Raw genomic sequence first — 16,024 nt, 5'->3', positions numbered from 1 at the left:
CAGCAGGTTGTACTGTGGTTTTTTTTCCTCAGCATAGTGCCTGTGTGCTGAAGTTCATTGTACTTATGCTAGTACTGGCAGCTAGGGAAATAAAGAGCACTGCTGAAGGGGGAAAAATGTTAATCAAGGGGATTTACTTCGAGAAAACTGCAGTGTCAGCAAGACTTGGGGTGGGGGTTTTTTTTTGTGTAGCAAAATCTCGACATCGTTGCCATTAATATGCCCAGTTCTGCAATACCTAAAGTGTTCTCCAAACCATAGGAGTGGGAGCCAAGTGTAATGATGTTCAACTTTATTGTAAAGAGGTAGTGGTTTTAATTATTTTAAAAAGGAGGTTTTCATGTTAGAAATGAAAAAGATTAATTTCTACATACACTTCAGTATCAGTTGTTTTGATGCATTTGAGGTTTTTTTCCTTTTTAAAAAGGCTTGGGGAAGTAAACTCCAACTTATGTTTACTAGAATTTTTATATATTAATGTTTTTATGAATCATCCCACAAGAATATAAATGAGCAAGGCTTTCAACTACGTGCATGTAAGCCACAGAACAGTAGTAAAGAACTTGTAAGCAGGAAGAAGGGCAAGTTTTATGTACTTAATTCACCTTGTGGACTGACCACACTTTTCCTTTAAATGATCTTGCAAGGCAGACCTGACTAGAAAGATTGAGATAGCTATAAACTTCATCAGAGTAAGCATCTAATTTTAAAACATCAAGGTACAGCAGTACAAAGCTGTGATTCAGGACCTTGATGGTATGTATTGGTACTCTGCAAAAGGAGAAAGAAAAATAGATTTGCTTTGAAAGGACTAGGAAGGACTTAGATGTACTTATGCTTATATTGAAAAAAAAAAAAAGCATGATGAAACTCTAAACAGTACAGTAAGCATTAACAGTAAAATCAAGGAACCATAGACTGAAATGCATTTGAGACTTTTTTCTTCTCCTGAGAACTTTGGAAAAGAGGACAGGGATAAAAAAAGCATACATTAAAATGTGTTTCCTCCCTCCTACATGTTTAAGAGTCATTTAGTGAAAATAAACCCCCATTCCTTGCCCATCATTCATAATATGTTCTGGGGAAAACCAAGGTAGTCAAGATCTACTTATAAAAAGATTCTTTTTCTTATTCCCAGAGCTTGAACATGGAATTGTGTTTTATCCTCCAGTATTTAGCAGATTTCCCTGCAATGGCATTTACTGGTGACTCCTGATAGTTCCATGTATCAGCATCATCACATTCAAAGCTCCTTACTCTTTCACAAGAAAAAGATTTAACAGCTGAAATAGCATGAGGAAATTTATAATAGCCTAGTTCTCTGCATTGCCACATCTGGTGCTGAGAAAATCCTTGCATATGTAGCATTGGTGATCATTGGACTGATGCTGGAAGCCACAGCTAGTATTCACCTGATGCATCCTAAGGGAATTCTCATCAAGTTTGTCTAAAGCTGAGCTAACCTAAAAATCTCTCCAGTTACTTTAGCTTTTGTCATTTAAGATTCTTCTGAAGTTTAGTTCAGTAAAAACAAACTCAGTTTTCCCTTAGTCTATCATCCCATTCCTTGTTAATGGATCCTTCCTGTTTTACCTACCAGGGTTTACTGTTTGAAAAGTCAAGAAAAATTAGTGTAAGAGACCATTCTTTCTCTAACTTTATATCAAATGCAATTTAAAATTTTACTTTGAGATACCAAATCACTGTTTTGTACCAGACTAAAGGTCTGTTTAACCCAATATCTTTTTCTATTCATGGTCAATAGTGGATGCCTACATAGAGCAGTGCAAACTCTAGCATTACTTCCGTTATTTCACCAAAATGCTGTTTCAGTCTCTACTGGTTGTAGTGCAGGTACTTTGAATCATAAGTTATATTTTAGTATTTAGTAGCCTTGGATTTTTTTTTTTTTACATCCAGTCACTTCTTGTAAACTTTGCAGTTTTCTTCAGCAAGGAACTCTGGAGGTTAATTAATAATTAGTGAAGAAACATCATTTGCTTTCAAACTGCTCCCTACTAGTTTCGTTTCATAATCCTAATTCTTGTAATGGAAGGCATGTGAACAACTGATTCCTATCAATTTTCCCCATATCCTTCCCAGTTTTATAAATCTCTATCATATCCCATACATAAAGATTTTATTAGGTCTTTACTGAAACTCATAAAAGTAGAGCCAATTTCAAAATTAAAGCTATCAGTTTCAACAGAATAAGATTTCTAGTAGTGCTGACTGGCAGGCAGTGCTAGAGTGCTGAGAAGTGTGATTCATTTCATCATTTAACATGTTAAACAGTACCAAAGCTGGCATTTAAGAGACTCTAGGTCTTTTGGAGATGTGTAGGCTAGAGATAAATACCAACATCCATTTATATGAATGGAAAATGATTCCATGTAGAAGTTAATCCAGAAAGCAGGATAGAAAGCTATAGTCTTGAAAGACTGATTAGCCTTATTTTTAGAATCTTAACCATTGGACTATTTAATGCTTTTGTTCAAACAGCCAAAGTTTTTTTTCTAGCAATCTTTGCAGACATGTCTGTTTCCATTTGAAAGTTCTGTTGAAGCCTGACTGGTAGTAATAGCAGAATTGTATAGTCCCATCAATCTAAGTAAGTGTGAAACGCAGCTACGCCATACCTCACAGGCAATACAGCTTCACAGGCCTTCAGCTCCCAGGTCTGGTTATCTTAATACTGTGAACCATTCTTGTCAGAAAGATTATTTCACCAGAAATACTGAAATCTGTCTTGCTTTGGCCATTAAATTATTTGGGGTTTGTAGTCTTGTCGACTGAGATAGCCAGTGATAGTGAGTCAGGGGAATCTGAGGACTCAAACAGCACATTTGTTTTCGCTTGGTATGCCTGCGGTTAGCATGCAATGAGTGGGGTTTTTTTTTCCATTGGCTCCTGTCTTTCATCATTTGATTTTAATAAAGACCTGTAATCTTTTCCAACATAAGGCAGAAAACAGGACATTGTAAAAGGGAAAATTTTATGCCACCCAGGTGCTACCAAATTGAAAATTAAAATATAGAATTAAAACCTGACAAGCCAACTTAACCCACTGGTTCCACTTCAGTGATTACACCATGCCCATTTTGCAACAGAGGTTTTAGTCAGCTACAAATAATGATTTAGAAATTGAGTCACAGACTGTAAGTCTGTCCAAAGAAAGAACCCTGTATGGCAGTCTGAGAGGCCTCTAAGGTTTGTCACTGGTGTGCCAAGCAGCAAATAGATTCTTCAGCTGCCCTTCAGTAGATGCTGCAGAAAGCATGTGAAAACTTCAAAGGCAGTGCAGTACTGCTACAGTTACAGACTCATAGTACTGCCAGCACTGCAGTTACTCATCACTGGGCAATCCAGCTTCAGCAGTAACAAAAGTTGACACGTATGTCCATCTGTAACAAATCTCAAATATCACTGTAGCTAGTTACCTGGCTGAATAAGAAGAGCCTGGACTTCAATTCATAGCCTTTTAAAGTTCAGTTTGTACTTCATAACCTTTCTGAACATTAAGTACAGTTGTAAGCAGCTGACTTAAGATGCAGTCCACAAATCATCCATGCTACTGAGTGAAGCAAAAGCCACATAGAGGATTTAGTTTTAAAATCACAAGACTAGCACCATCACAGTAGATTAGACCACATAACATTATGCAAGAATTATTTCTTGAGCACTAGAACATTCATGCATGCTACTTTAAGCATTGGTATACCAAGATTTTAAACAGTTAATTTAAACACTCCTCCTGCTCCCTCACATATTCTTGGGAGCTAGCATCACAAGGCCCTAAATTCTTATTTACGTCTGGGTAGAAAACACACTAACTAGTGCAAGACCTGTGAAAGGATGACTAGCATGATCTTGGGAGTACATGTGAAATATTAGCCACTCCCAAAAATATCCTAGAGTGCCATCTAACTGTGAGGTCATGAATATTCCTCTATCAGACAAGTAACAAAAGACAAACAGTTAAGTGTCAGCAGAATTAGGTTAGTATTCAACCCCAAAGCTGCATTCAAGTTCAGGAAAAAGTCAATCCTTACCTAAGAATTGTCAGTTATAGCTGAGAATTACTCTTAGGTCATCACTTACAGTCTTCAAATTGAAGAGATTCTACCACACATTCTCCCCATCAGAAGAAAGTGTATCCCCCCCTAAGAGCAGCACATTTCTGTATTAAATATCCAAGAGCAACAGTCCTGTATTTTCCAGAATATTAAAAAGCTCCATGCTTGAAATAATTCCCTCCCTCATTTTATTCTTTGAGGTTCTGACATAACAGATGTTTTGTGCAGCACAAAACCCAAAGCAGAATTTGTATTTCTTATCTTCTGGCAGTGCTTCAGGTAGAGAAGAAATAAAACCTTGGCACCACATTGTTAAAGTGGATCCTTTCCCCTGACAGCTTGGGGTAAAGGCTATAATTACAGTAGCTCTTTAACAAGAAAGCAAGTGCTGTTAGAAAAAAAATCCAGGATCAGTTGGGTAGGGCAACATCAATAGACCTCATGGAAGGAAACCAGCATAACCTCAGTTACAGGTCAAACTAGTAATAGGTAGGCACACAACTTTAAAGTAGCATTTCCTGTGACTGCATTCATCCATGCAGGTTACTCTAGGGCACAGACAGAATAAGAGCATTGGGAGAAGAGGTAGAAGACAAGTCCTGACTGTCCATTTCCCCTCAACTTTATTAAAGAAAAACTGGTTTGATGTTTTTTGGTTTTGTGTTTGGTTTTTTTTTTTTCCAGTTCCCCTACCCTTTTCATTCACACTATCACTATTTGGGAATTGTCCAAGAATGGCTGTATCATATTTACTCTTCTCACATGGTGATACTAGCTTTCATAGACATGAAAGATCACACATTTTTTGAGCTATCCACTTCAGTCTATTTCCATTATTCATAAGATAGCTCAGCAGAGACCTAGTTTTATCATCTTAGTTCTATAAAGAAACTTTTCTGTATTGAGTTGCCAAGGACAGTACCAACTATAATATGTCATTAGTAAGAAGTCAGGGAACAGGGCACACCACTGTTGTAAAAACTTCTATTTCACCTTCAAAGTCCTTCTTGCTAGCTCAGGGTCTCCATAGAGGACCAAAAGTCTCAAGAGAAAGAAGGCAGGGGGAAGCATCACATCAGCTCAGTGCTTTTGGTTTAGTCCTCAATCATGCCTTTGAAGAGAGTGTGATCTGAGGTACTGCCTTGAAATTTCAAGTCACTTGTGACTTGATAGAGCTTTAACTACATTCCTTTACACTTTGATAAAAATCCAGCCAAAAATCCAGCTGATGGAAGAGAATCTTATACCTATGTCCACATCATATAGACAAACTGACTATAAGATGAGATGACATGGTCAGGCTTCACAATTCTACAGTGTCTAGGAACAGAGCAGCAGTAAATGGTATGCTCTAATAGTATTGATGCACATACATCCCCATCAAACTTTTTTGCTTCCATGTATAGATGGACTACAAGAAGTCTCAAAGTGCAATTCTATTAAATTTATTATTTAAATACTGGATGTGCTAGTTGTAAAAAGGTGACTTTAGTGTTAAATACTTAATTCCTTTTTAATAGTGTCCTCAGTCTTTACAGTGCTACTTCTTACCCTTTAAGACTGCACAGCAACTTACAAAATATACAAGATGGTAACAGAGTTTTGGATTTATGCAAATCTGATACATTTTTCCTCTCCTGCCCCAATATTTGCAGTTATCTTCTTTTATAGAGGGACTTTTTTGTTCCACGCCCTAAAGAAAAAAAAAAGAGATTAAGGTATGCATTCTCTCTCTAAGTAATACATGTCAATTTTCTTCAAAAGAAAGACTAAACATCAGTGGTTGCCTTTTCCTATTACAGGAGAGGACACTGACAGTTGATATTAGAACTATATACTCAACTTCTCAGCAAGGATAAATTCTGCAGGAATAGTGTTGGACTGCAGAATACTCCAGTATAACAGATAGATAAGAGTTCTACATCAAACCCATAAAATATTTTCAGCATGTTCTTGTAACTACATGTTGTTAATTAACCAGGCAGGCAGCTAAACACTACACAGCCATTTGCTCACTCCCCCAAGCCCAGTGGGATAGGGGAGAAAATAGTAAAACTCAAGTTGAAATAAGACTATTTAATAGATCAGTAAAGGAAGAGATGATAATAATAATAATGGAATATACAAAACAGGTATTGCACAATGCAATTACTCAGCACCCGCTGACTGATGCTGAGCATGACATCATATGGTATGGTATATGCCTTTGGCCAGTTTTGGTCAGCTGTCCTGGCTGCATCCCCTCCCAGCTTCTTGTGCATCTCCAGCCTTCTCGCTGGTGGGGCATGAGAAGCTGAAAAGTCCTTGACTTGTTGCGAAGTAGTGCTTACACTAACTAAAACATCAGTGTTATGAACATTATTCTCTTACTAAGTCAAAAACACAGCACCATACCAGCTACTAGGAAGAAAGTTAACTATCCCAGCCAAAATGAGGACAGCATCCAAGAAACACCAACTATTTCTGGGGCAGTTGAATATTTTGGGATTATGCATGTTTCCTGGATGCTTTTAGTAAAAAGGATCAGCAATTAAAATGTTTAACACTGATGTTTAAATAATCTGACTTCAGGACTGACACCAATTTTGACTAGTAAGATGCTTCTGTTACCAACTTTGCAAATACATGAAATTGTAAGCCTGTTTAATATGAGAAAGCGATGGTCTTTAACTGACTGAATATTCTAGTTAGCTTTACTATGCCATCAGAGTTCCTTCTGGAAAAGAACAATATCTTTTAGGTAGTTTCTTCTATGTACTGACACTTTTCATTCAGACTGTCCCACAAATTCACAGAAGCATATTTGTTATTGAACCTTCTTAATGTGATTTTCACATATGTTTGAGAAAGATGAGGGGAAAAAAAGTAGCAAGAAGTTCCTACTCCATAAAATCAAAGTTCTAAGAATTATCTATATGCATTACTGTTGTATCAAATCACAGTATTTTGGCCGAAACAAATCTGCAGCTTAAAGAAAAGGATGTACTGCAACGTGACACAGGACCCAACATGTAAAAAAAGTTAGTAGAACAGTTTGAAGAACAACTGGACTAGAATAGTTGTATTTGGAGGATTCTCCTCCTCCCACCCCCAAATCAAGAGGAAGAAGCTAACCTGGTCAAAGCTACAATGGTATTCATAGCAAGCTAAGTAAGTGTTCAAAGTTTAGCTTGCTTTTTTCCTCATCTTGTCTGCATACATAGCATTTACTATTATTTCACAAGCTATCTAATACCTGTGCAGTTCAGACAGAGCCATTACTCTGAGAATAATGAAAAATGCTTGTAACAGTCATTTTAGTAGCCTGTCACTATATACCAACCTTTGCGTACGCTGCTTTTAGGTATCTCCCATGCTTCTTCTTCCACCTCACATCTTGTGTCTCTGCGTTTTGAAGGTGGCTTGCCTATTCTTTTCTTCTTTGATTTAACCAAAGGTGGGCACCCTAAATAGCAAGATACATCTGGTGTTATTTCTCCAAAGCATAATCTTAAAGCAAATTTAAACTTGACTTTCCCTGACTAGTCTGTAGTGTTCCTCTCTCCCTTCCTTCTATGTGCCCATTTTAGCATCAGATAAAACTGACACTACATATGTCAAGCAACAGTCTTATACATCTACAATATTTAATCACTCTCTAACCATAATTCTGGATGCTTTTTTGGGGGGTCATAACTTTGATAGGTGTTAATGTGGCAAAAAAGAACCCACTGAGAGTTGGGTAATTCTGTTCTAGTTCACTTTTCAAGTGTTCAAGACTAGTTGATGACTGTCCAAGTGACCCAACTCACCCATTGTCTTTAAGAACTCAGTTCTTCAGACCTGTTAATTTATGTACCACGGGTACACACTTCAAGCAGTCAAATTTAGCATATGATATAATTAAAGCAACATATCTTGTTTAGCCAAACCCCCAGACTTGCAGGGCACTTAAATTTCAGATTAAAGAAACCAGTCTTAAGAGAAACAACATTTTAAAAAGGACATAATTTTGCTAGCACTTTTTAGGCATCCATTGGCATGAACAGCATTCAGAAGTCGTCAGTTCCTGCTTCCTAATACTGAATGTGATAGCTTCTTTAAACTACATAGGCTGGAAAAGGAGGAAGAGAAAGCAGGGAGTAACATATAGGCCAAACATTCTCAGTATGCTGCACCATCTATGACTTAGAAATACAAGGGACATGCTTAAAGGTAATAAAATAGTTCTAAATTTTTTTTTTTCCATAAATTGTTGTAAGGACCTAAGAAAGGTGCTGCTAAAGTAAAGGGGTTTAAACTTTTTAGAGCAGGCTAGCATAAAAAATCCACAACATTTTGAAGAAACCTGTGGATAGAAAGGATCTAAAGCCTCCAATGCAGGAAGTAAATCCCAAACCCCAACATACTCAAGCATGAAAGCAATGCAGAGAGAGAACTCTAAGGAATACATACTAAAAAACAGTCTGCTGGGCTGTTGATACAGGAAACTTTATTTATATTATCACTGAACAGAAGCAAGTCAGTCTGTTCTGAAGATAACTTTACACTTTGTTACTTGATAGACTGATCATATGATACTTGGCAGTACGTAACCAAGTAATAATACTTGGACTACAGCAAACTCTGTGGTTGTTCCAACAGCACTTAAACTAAGAAATACTCGTGAAAGCATCTAGAAACAGAGCTGAACTCCAAGTAGATCTTAATTGTAAAGAAAAAACATTGTGCTTCAGAAGAAAGATATGGAAACTATCTAACCTTTTACTTTGTTAGAATAACTTGGATTTCTTCATCTTTTCCTTAACCACATCAAGATGATTTTACTCAGACATCCTTTAACAGTAGTGGGGCAACTGTTGTTCCATACTAGTTTCTCTGAACATCGGCTTTTGTAGCTGTCGTACATGACCGCCTATATGTTCTACTCAAGATTAGAAACTACCACTGCATATGCACTCAAGAGAAGCATTATTGGGTAAAGAATTAATACTGCAATTTATGGCAGTAGCAACTTTGCACAATTAAGGGCTTTGCTTGGCTGCATCAAAGCACTTGATGCTTTGATTTCCCATGGTACCCTTAAAAAAAAGGGTAGTGATAATGCACCCTTATTCACATGTTTGGGTTTGAGAAGGCTATAAACATACCCTGAGATGTAGTGACTGACAGGCTTTTCATCAATATCAGAGCAATGATAATTATCTTCAGTATCAAATATCATAAGCTTGCTGTTTTGTATCATATCCTTTTGAACATTACTTAAACACATTGAGGAAGTTGTACCTTGTTCTTTGCTCTTGGCCAGGGGTGAGAGACTACCATATATCTGGCTGGTAAACTTCGGTTTAGCACCACTTCTAATCCAATACTCTTCAGGTGGTATCGCTGTGTTCTCCCTTAACAGCCTTCCTAAAAAACCCCAAAAAACAACCAGTTGATTTAAGGCCAGTATTTAGTTTTGCTAATGTTAACATACTGTTTTATCCACACGACAAATCAGAATGCAAAGCTAGCCACTAATTTTGCTAGCTAGACTCTAATGTTAAGAGTCTATTAAAATAAAAACATAGTTTTCTGGAGACCACACTTGACAAAAATTACAAGCTGCTTTAAGTCTACAGATTTTGCAGAAAGAAAATAAAGTTTAAGAACACTAAGGCTGTTATTAGAAGTAGGTCACCTGGTTTATATGCCTGTCACACTACAAGACTGTACTAAACAGCAGCCACTTACTGAAGTACTCGCATAACCAGTTATGAACCCTGAATGATAACTGCTTATTTGGTTCAGATGAATCCAATTTCTACCAATATCTACTTTTGATTAAATAAAATGCTCTTTTCCAGATCAAATTTAATACAGTTTCACACTGATTTTATGAGAATACAGCAAAACTTTTGTTGCTAGCAGTAAGAGAGGAACAGCTACAATAAAGTTAACAGTTTGACATTTCTTCTGCAGAGAAGTTACACAGAGTATGACCACCAGATTATAATGAACTTAATCCTGTTTAATCCACTTAACATGGTTATGTTATGGGAGAGTAGAATGTTCATATAAATTTAAACACCAAGTTTCCAAGATATTATTAAACAATGGTAAATGTGTAGTTCAAATGACCTTAAGCTTTTCAAATTAATTAATTGCCAGTAATGTCAGAAAAGTAAGTATATCAAATCTAACTCAAAGGAGAGTTTCTGCAAGATTCTTTGCTGGTTGTGAAGATGCAGAATCCTCATGCATTATGTAAAAAAATCGCACCAACCCCCTTCTGCCTCAAAAAAAAAAATTCTGCAGTACTTCTGACTCTAAGCCAAACCTGAAGCTACAACATTGTCCAATCTTCCCACTGGTTCAAACTACAATTTGCAACTGCAATTAGATGTTCTTTGCATGTTCTATTAAACAGCATTTTGTCCTCAGCTATTAGCTTACCTCTCAAGAATTTATGCAGCATTCTCTGGTGTTCAAGTCCTTCTCTTCTTGCTGTAGGTCTCTTTCTTCCATAATGCCCATAATCACTGTATACAACTTCATCTTGTTCTTTCTCCTTTGGCTTGTAAACTACACCAATGTTTTCACCAAGCCCACTCCTAGTTTTTATTTTCTCTTGAGCAGGCCAGCTAATTAATTGAGCTGGTATAGCATTTTTAGGTGGTTTCCAAAGCACCCTTTGGCCAACTTGGTAGAAGCTTCCTTTACTAGGTGTGAAGATTCCATATGGAGGTGCTTCTTGAAAGAAATACTCTATTTCATCCATGTCATCCTCCTCCTCCTCCTCCTCTTCTTCCTCTCCATCTTCATCATCTTCTCCCCTCACAGAGTATTCTTCAGAGTCCTCAACTTCTGATAAACTCTTAGCTGCTTTTTTCTTGAGAGAATTGATTTTTTTCTGACTAGAAGATCTAGGAAGGGCTCCCAGCTTTCTACTTTTACTGGAAGCCTCTTTAATCTTCATGGTTGAAGAGTTTTTGACATCTTGGTCATTCAAGCTGTCCATCTGCTCCCTTCCTACTGCTTCATCTTCATTAAGGGACCCACCACTTTTAATTTTCTCTTTCTTTAACCCCTCTTTACTTTTCTGGAAAGTATACATGCTTTTCTGAAGCACATAGTCAGGGACAAAATAAGACACTGGGGAATTATCAATTGATGATCCTTCTTCTCTAGAGGACATGTCATCAGAAGAAAGACTGAGTACACTTTGATGTTTCCTTTGCGGCAAACAAACATCATAGTTGTAGTTTGTGTCCATACTGTCCAAACAAGCCAGCCAACTGTTAGAGGGAACATACTTCTCAATTGATTCGTCACACCAAATACTTTTATCCGTTTGACTTTCATTGGTTACGCTGTGGCTTAGATTCAGCTTTTTCTGCTGAAAACTCAAGTCACTCATCACCTCCATACTAGATGGAAGTAGTCCTGCTTGCTGAATAAAGCTGGGCTCTTCTTGAGAAGTTTTTGAGCCTGTAGATTTTTTAGAGCTAGGTTTCTTAGCTACTACCACATCCTGTCTTACTACTGGTTGATCTATGCTAACAGTTCTTGCCAACTCTGTTATTTGCACTGCCATGGTTTCACCTGGGGGGGATTTTGCCCATTGACTTGTATTCACCTGCTTTTCTGCATCCAGCTTAGCTTCATTATTTTGGACCTCTTTTTCTTGCACAGTTTCAACACCCTGTTTTGAGGTGAGAACAGCTTTTCTCTCATCTAAGGAAGCTCCTGGTACCATTTTCTCCCCTTCATGAGGGCCATATATCATTCCTTCACATGAACTAACAGAAAATAAGTCACGCTGCACTATATTCTCCGGGACTGGTTTACCACTTGCCACATCATACAAAGGGATAGTTTCTTTAAAGGACTTCCACAGTTGAATAGCTGGAGAGCCATTTCCATATTCTATCCTCACTTCTTCCTTCTCAAAGGCATAGCTTCCAGTAGGAAGATTTCTATACTGTGTAGAGCTAGAAGGGCTCTTGTTATGAAACTCTCTGTCTACCACAATGGAAGATCCAGATGAATCTTGTTTCTCTGAAGTATTTTCAGTCTCTGTACCTATACCAGAAGAAACACAGGCCGTATTTCCTGCATCACAACCTTTCGTTTCTGTACGGATATCTTGATTCTTTTTTTGCTTGTTTTCAGGCTGTCTAGGATCAGTCTGTGTTTCTTTTGTCTCCATTTTTTTCCCAGAGGTACTATAGTGTCTAAATCTTGTTGCATGATAAAACATAGGGGAAGGTGGGGGAGCATTAAAATAAGGCCTTCTGTTAATTCTTGCATGCATTGGATGCTGTGGAACAAAAAATCCAGGGTACTCATGGAGCGCAACAGAATAAAATGGAAAATACGGATTTCCACTTCGCAAGCCTAGACATTGGGGATTTAAAAAAAGTAAAGACAAGTATATCTTCTATCTGAAATAAGTCTTTCTGATTAATATTTGCCTGCATACACAGGGACAGCTACAAGATCAGACACATAGGTAATTAAACACTCCACCTGTCAATGCTTGGAAGCAAATGTGGTGCAGAAACCCGGAGAGAGTTCCTTGTTATGGAACAGCTTATCTGAACAGCTACACTTTAACCAGAGCTTATTTTATTTCTTGAAACATACACCAATTAGCTTTTTTTTTTTTTGTACTTTTTTGCTATTTCACAGACTATGCTATAGCATTGTCTTTGAAAAAGACAGCTCCAGATAGAAGTTAACATATATACACCATTTACAATATGTATTTAATAATATTGTTTCTGGGTGGACTCTTAAGTTGGTGTATATCCATACTTATAATGTATGCATGAAACACACATTAATTGTTAGGCATATTCTACAGCTGCGTAGCTGTAAGGGGGCCTACAGGAAAGATGGTGAGGGACTGTTTATCAGGGAGTGTAGTGACAGGACAAGGGGTAATGGGTTTAAGCTGAAGGAGAGTAGATTTAGATTAGATATCAGGAAGAAATTCTTTATTGTGAGGGTGGTGAGGCACTGGAACAGGCTGCCCAGAGAAGCTGTGGATGCCCCATCCCTGGAAGTGTTTAAGACCAGGTTGGATGAGGCTTTGGGCAACGTGGTCTAGTGGAGGGTGTCCCTGCCCATGGCAGGGGGGCTGGAACTAGATGATCTTTGAGGTCCCTTCCAACCCAAACCATTCTATGAGTCTATGAAGGTAACTATTACTTACTATTTTGCTTAGTTTCCATTCTCCAGAAACAGATTCTTTACAGCACGCAACCTACACATTTAACTAACATTTCATAGATCAGATCTTTGACAACTAAAACATTACATTAATTCTACCTTAAACTCCCAAGAAGCTTGTTAACATAGATACACAATTGTTTCCTACACTCTAGCAGTAATTTACTAAGCAAAGCTACCACAGACAGCTCTCATTTACCTTACCTGGAGGAGGTACGCAGTACGGACTGTATGCATGACTGAGGTACCATGGATTTGGAAAAGGCTGTTGTACTGTTGGCTGTGCATAAAAAAAGGGTCTTGTGTGGTTTGTGGAATATGATCCACTTTCTGAAGTTGAGGCAGTATTCATTTTTTTTTATACACTGAAAGAGATAAATGATCATAATTAGACACTTTGAAAACCGTGTGACCTAATGATTTTTATGCTCTGTCAGAGTTCAGCAGACATTCTTCTCCCAGCCCAATGAAACCAGGTCTTTCCTGAAGAAAGCTACTATCTTCCAAACAGAAAGTAGACATTACTATCAAGGTCAGAGATTTCAGTTCTCCTTTGCTAAGCAAGCTTTTATATGCAGCTCTCAATATTAGCACTTCAAGTCAATCTTATAATACATTTTAAAGCCACAGGACCAGTAACTTTAATGTAGTCTTACATGCAAACATCCATATAAGTAGTATTCCAGCCAATTATAAAGCTAGCCTTCAGTAAGAACCCTAAAAAAACCCCACAACACAACAGAAAAAACAGCAAACAACACAATTGGAGGCTTTACACAATCAGACATTTGGTGCATCATGAAGAAAACACTTCTTAAAGCCAACACGTACATTGCATTTGAGATCACAATAAGAGCTCTATTAATTCATGATTTGTACTTTATAAAGGACAGCTAATATAACAAACCAAATATTTCAGTAATGTCATGCTTCCTATGCTTAAACTAAATAAGTAACAAAAAGCACAAAATCCTTATGCATAAGTTCACATTCAAAGCCATACAAAATTCACAAAACAGAAGTTCCTCCCACACTTAGGTATTTCCTCAGTTAACTAATACACTACATTCAGTCTATTCCAACCTGTGCAAGTGATACAGCTCTGTCACACATCACTTATAAACAAGAATAAAAGAAGTCAGAGAACACAGAAGATCCAGTGACTAAACAAAACTAACAAAAGAAAAAGACAACAGTTCAACTCTTTGGAGAACTTAGGGGCTTCAAAGTTACAGAAAAAACAATTGAATTCAAGACCTGTTACAAAGTAGCACACAGTTCAGCCTAGAGTTTCAGGAAGCTTTCAGGAACACTGGAGCCCTCTTCAGTTTCCATCTAGAACAGCCTGTCCAGCTGTTCATAAGCACAAAAAAGCCTGCAAGACTCCCCCCACTCTCCTAGGCCAAAGTTCCCACAGTTATTTTGACCTTTGAGAAAGAATACCATAGGAGAAGAAAGGAAAAAAAAAACCAACCCCAAAACAACACCCTACAAAAACTAAGCTATTCCTGCCCCATTATAGCCCCTACAAAACTAAGGTCCATGCTGCTGCTGCTTACAGCCCAGCAAGAAACTAATCGAGTCCTCCACTCACCCTCTTTAAGGCAGGCAGCTGCTACTTGTCCGCTCCTCCCCCTTCCACCTGAGGCTCATTCGATAGTGGTGTGGGGGCCTTTTCCCATCTATGCGTGGGAGGGAGAATCAAAACATGAGGATAGGAATAGTGGTAAAAGACTTCAGCTGGTGTACAGAAAGCCAGCAGTCTCATCTTGCAGACATTTAAGCTGCATTGCTAAGTGAATCCAGTATTTCCCTTTTGTAATGTTGCAACTTACATTTAAAAAAAAAAAAAAAAGAGGAAAATATTACCCATCTTCTGCTTAAAACTACTGTTAAAGATACTTTTTAGAGGAAAAAAACCTCCACACAATGTAAGGCAAAGTTTAGATTTGTTTCTAAAGTTTGCCAGTTGATCAGTACTCAATAAAGAAAGCAACAATCTTCCATCCTAACAGGGCTGAGTGGACTGACAAATGTAATGTTCTTTCCATATGAACAAGGGAAGTGCCTATTCCAGTACAGGGTACTCTACCACATGTAACAGAAATCTATTAAATGGGATGTTGTAATTTGGCTCTGCCCTGTGTCTCTACAGGGCATGCGAATCTGAGTGGCCGCTTGGCAACTCCCCATCTCTGAGTGAATGACAACTCACTCGTATTGGGAAGACCGTGGGAGGAGGCGCAAGGAATGCCCTGTGCAAGTGAGTGACTAGAGGAAAAACAAAGCAGTGTGGATGGTTGGAGACTGTTTATGTTGGGAAATTCTTGTCATTTCTGGTTTGTTTGGGTTTTTTTTTTTCTATAATGTCCAGATTAAACTTGCCCTTTGCACTAAGGCACAAATTATAAAATGCCTGGGAAGGATTACTGATCTCGTTGTTCACAGACTTCCCAAGTCAAAGCTTGTCTTTTCCATTGATGGCAGCTCTTGTACTTTGTGTGGAGGTCTCTTGCATCATTTGTTTGGGATGTTTTAAATCTTTAACTCCCGTATTCATCAGATTAAGCTTTCACCTTTAAGTTAAATTCATCTTTCTCTTGGTGGATGGACCCAAAGGGAAATTAAAAAAAAATAAAACCCACTCCCTAGCTTTTAAAAAGTTTCCTGTCCTGGGGATTTTCCTTTCCCTTGGACCAGACTTCAGTCTTCGGGTTCCTCCTGCTTCCCTTGCCCCCATTGCTTCCCTC

General features: G+C 37.9%; 1 protein-coding gene across 1 annotated transcript; it reads right to left on the bottom strand.

Annotated features, from left to right (window-relative positions):
- Positions 1-5,524: 5,524 nt before the first annotated feature.
- On the bottom strand, positions 5,525-15,976 carry LOC104631619 (uncharacterized). Its single transcript, XM_075747132.1, has 6 exons — positions 15,920-15,976; positions 13,479-13,639; positions 10,494-12,437; positions 9,342-9,467; positions 7,399-7,521; positions 5,525-5,769 (listed from the first exon to the last, which is right to left on the bottom strand). Exons 2-6 carry the CDS (start codon positions 13,624-13,626, stop codon positions 5,732-5,734), a joined length of 2,379 nt encoding a protein of 792 aa, XP_075603247.1. The 5' UTR covers positions 13,627-13,639; positions 15,920-15,976; the 3' UTR covers positions 5,525-5,731.
- Positions 15,977-16,024: the final 48 nt, after the last annotated feature.

This window comes from Balearica regulorum, chromosome 2 (genome assembly GCF_011004875.1).
Source record: "Balearica regulorum gibbericeps isolate bBalReg1 chromosome 2, bBalReg1.pri, whole genome shotgun sequence".
Lineage (NCBI taxonomy): Eukaryota > Metazoa > Chordata > Aves > Gruiformes > Gruidae > Balearica > Balearica regulorum.
The sequence above is the reverse complement of the archived record's forward strand: the minus strand, read 5'-3'. Positions and strand labels throughout refer to the sequence as shown.

Coding starts and splice junctions, on each gene's coding strand:
- LOC104631619 (XM_075747132.1), bottom strand. CDS start 13,626: ATGAATACTGCCTCAACTTCAGAAAGTGGATCATATTCCACAAACCAC. Junction 9,468..10,493: donor GCTGCATAAATTCTTGAGAG/GTAAGCTAATAG, acceptor GGGGTTTTTTAG/GAAGGCTGTTAAGGGAGAAC. Junction 5,770..7,398: donor TAAAAGCAGCGTACGCAAAG/GTTGGTATATAG, acceptor TTTTTTCTTTAG/GGCGTGGAACAAAAAAGTCC.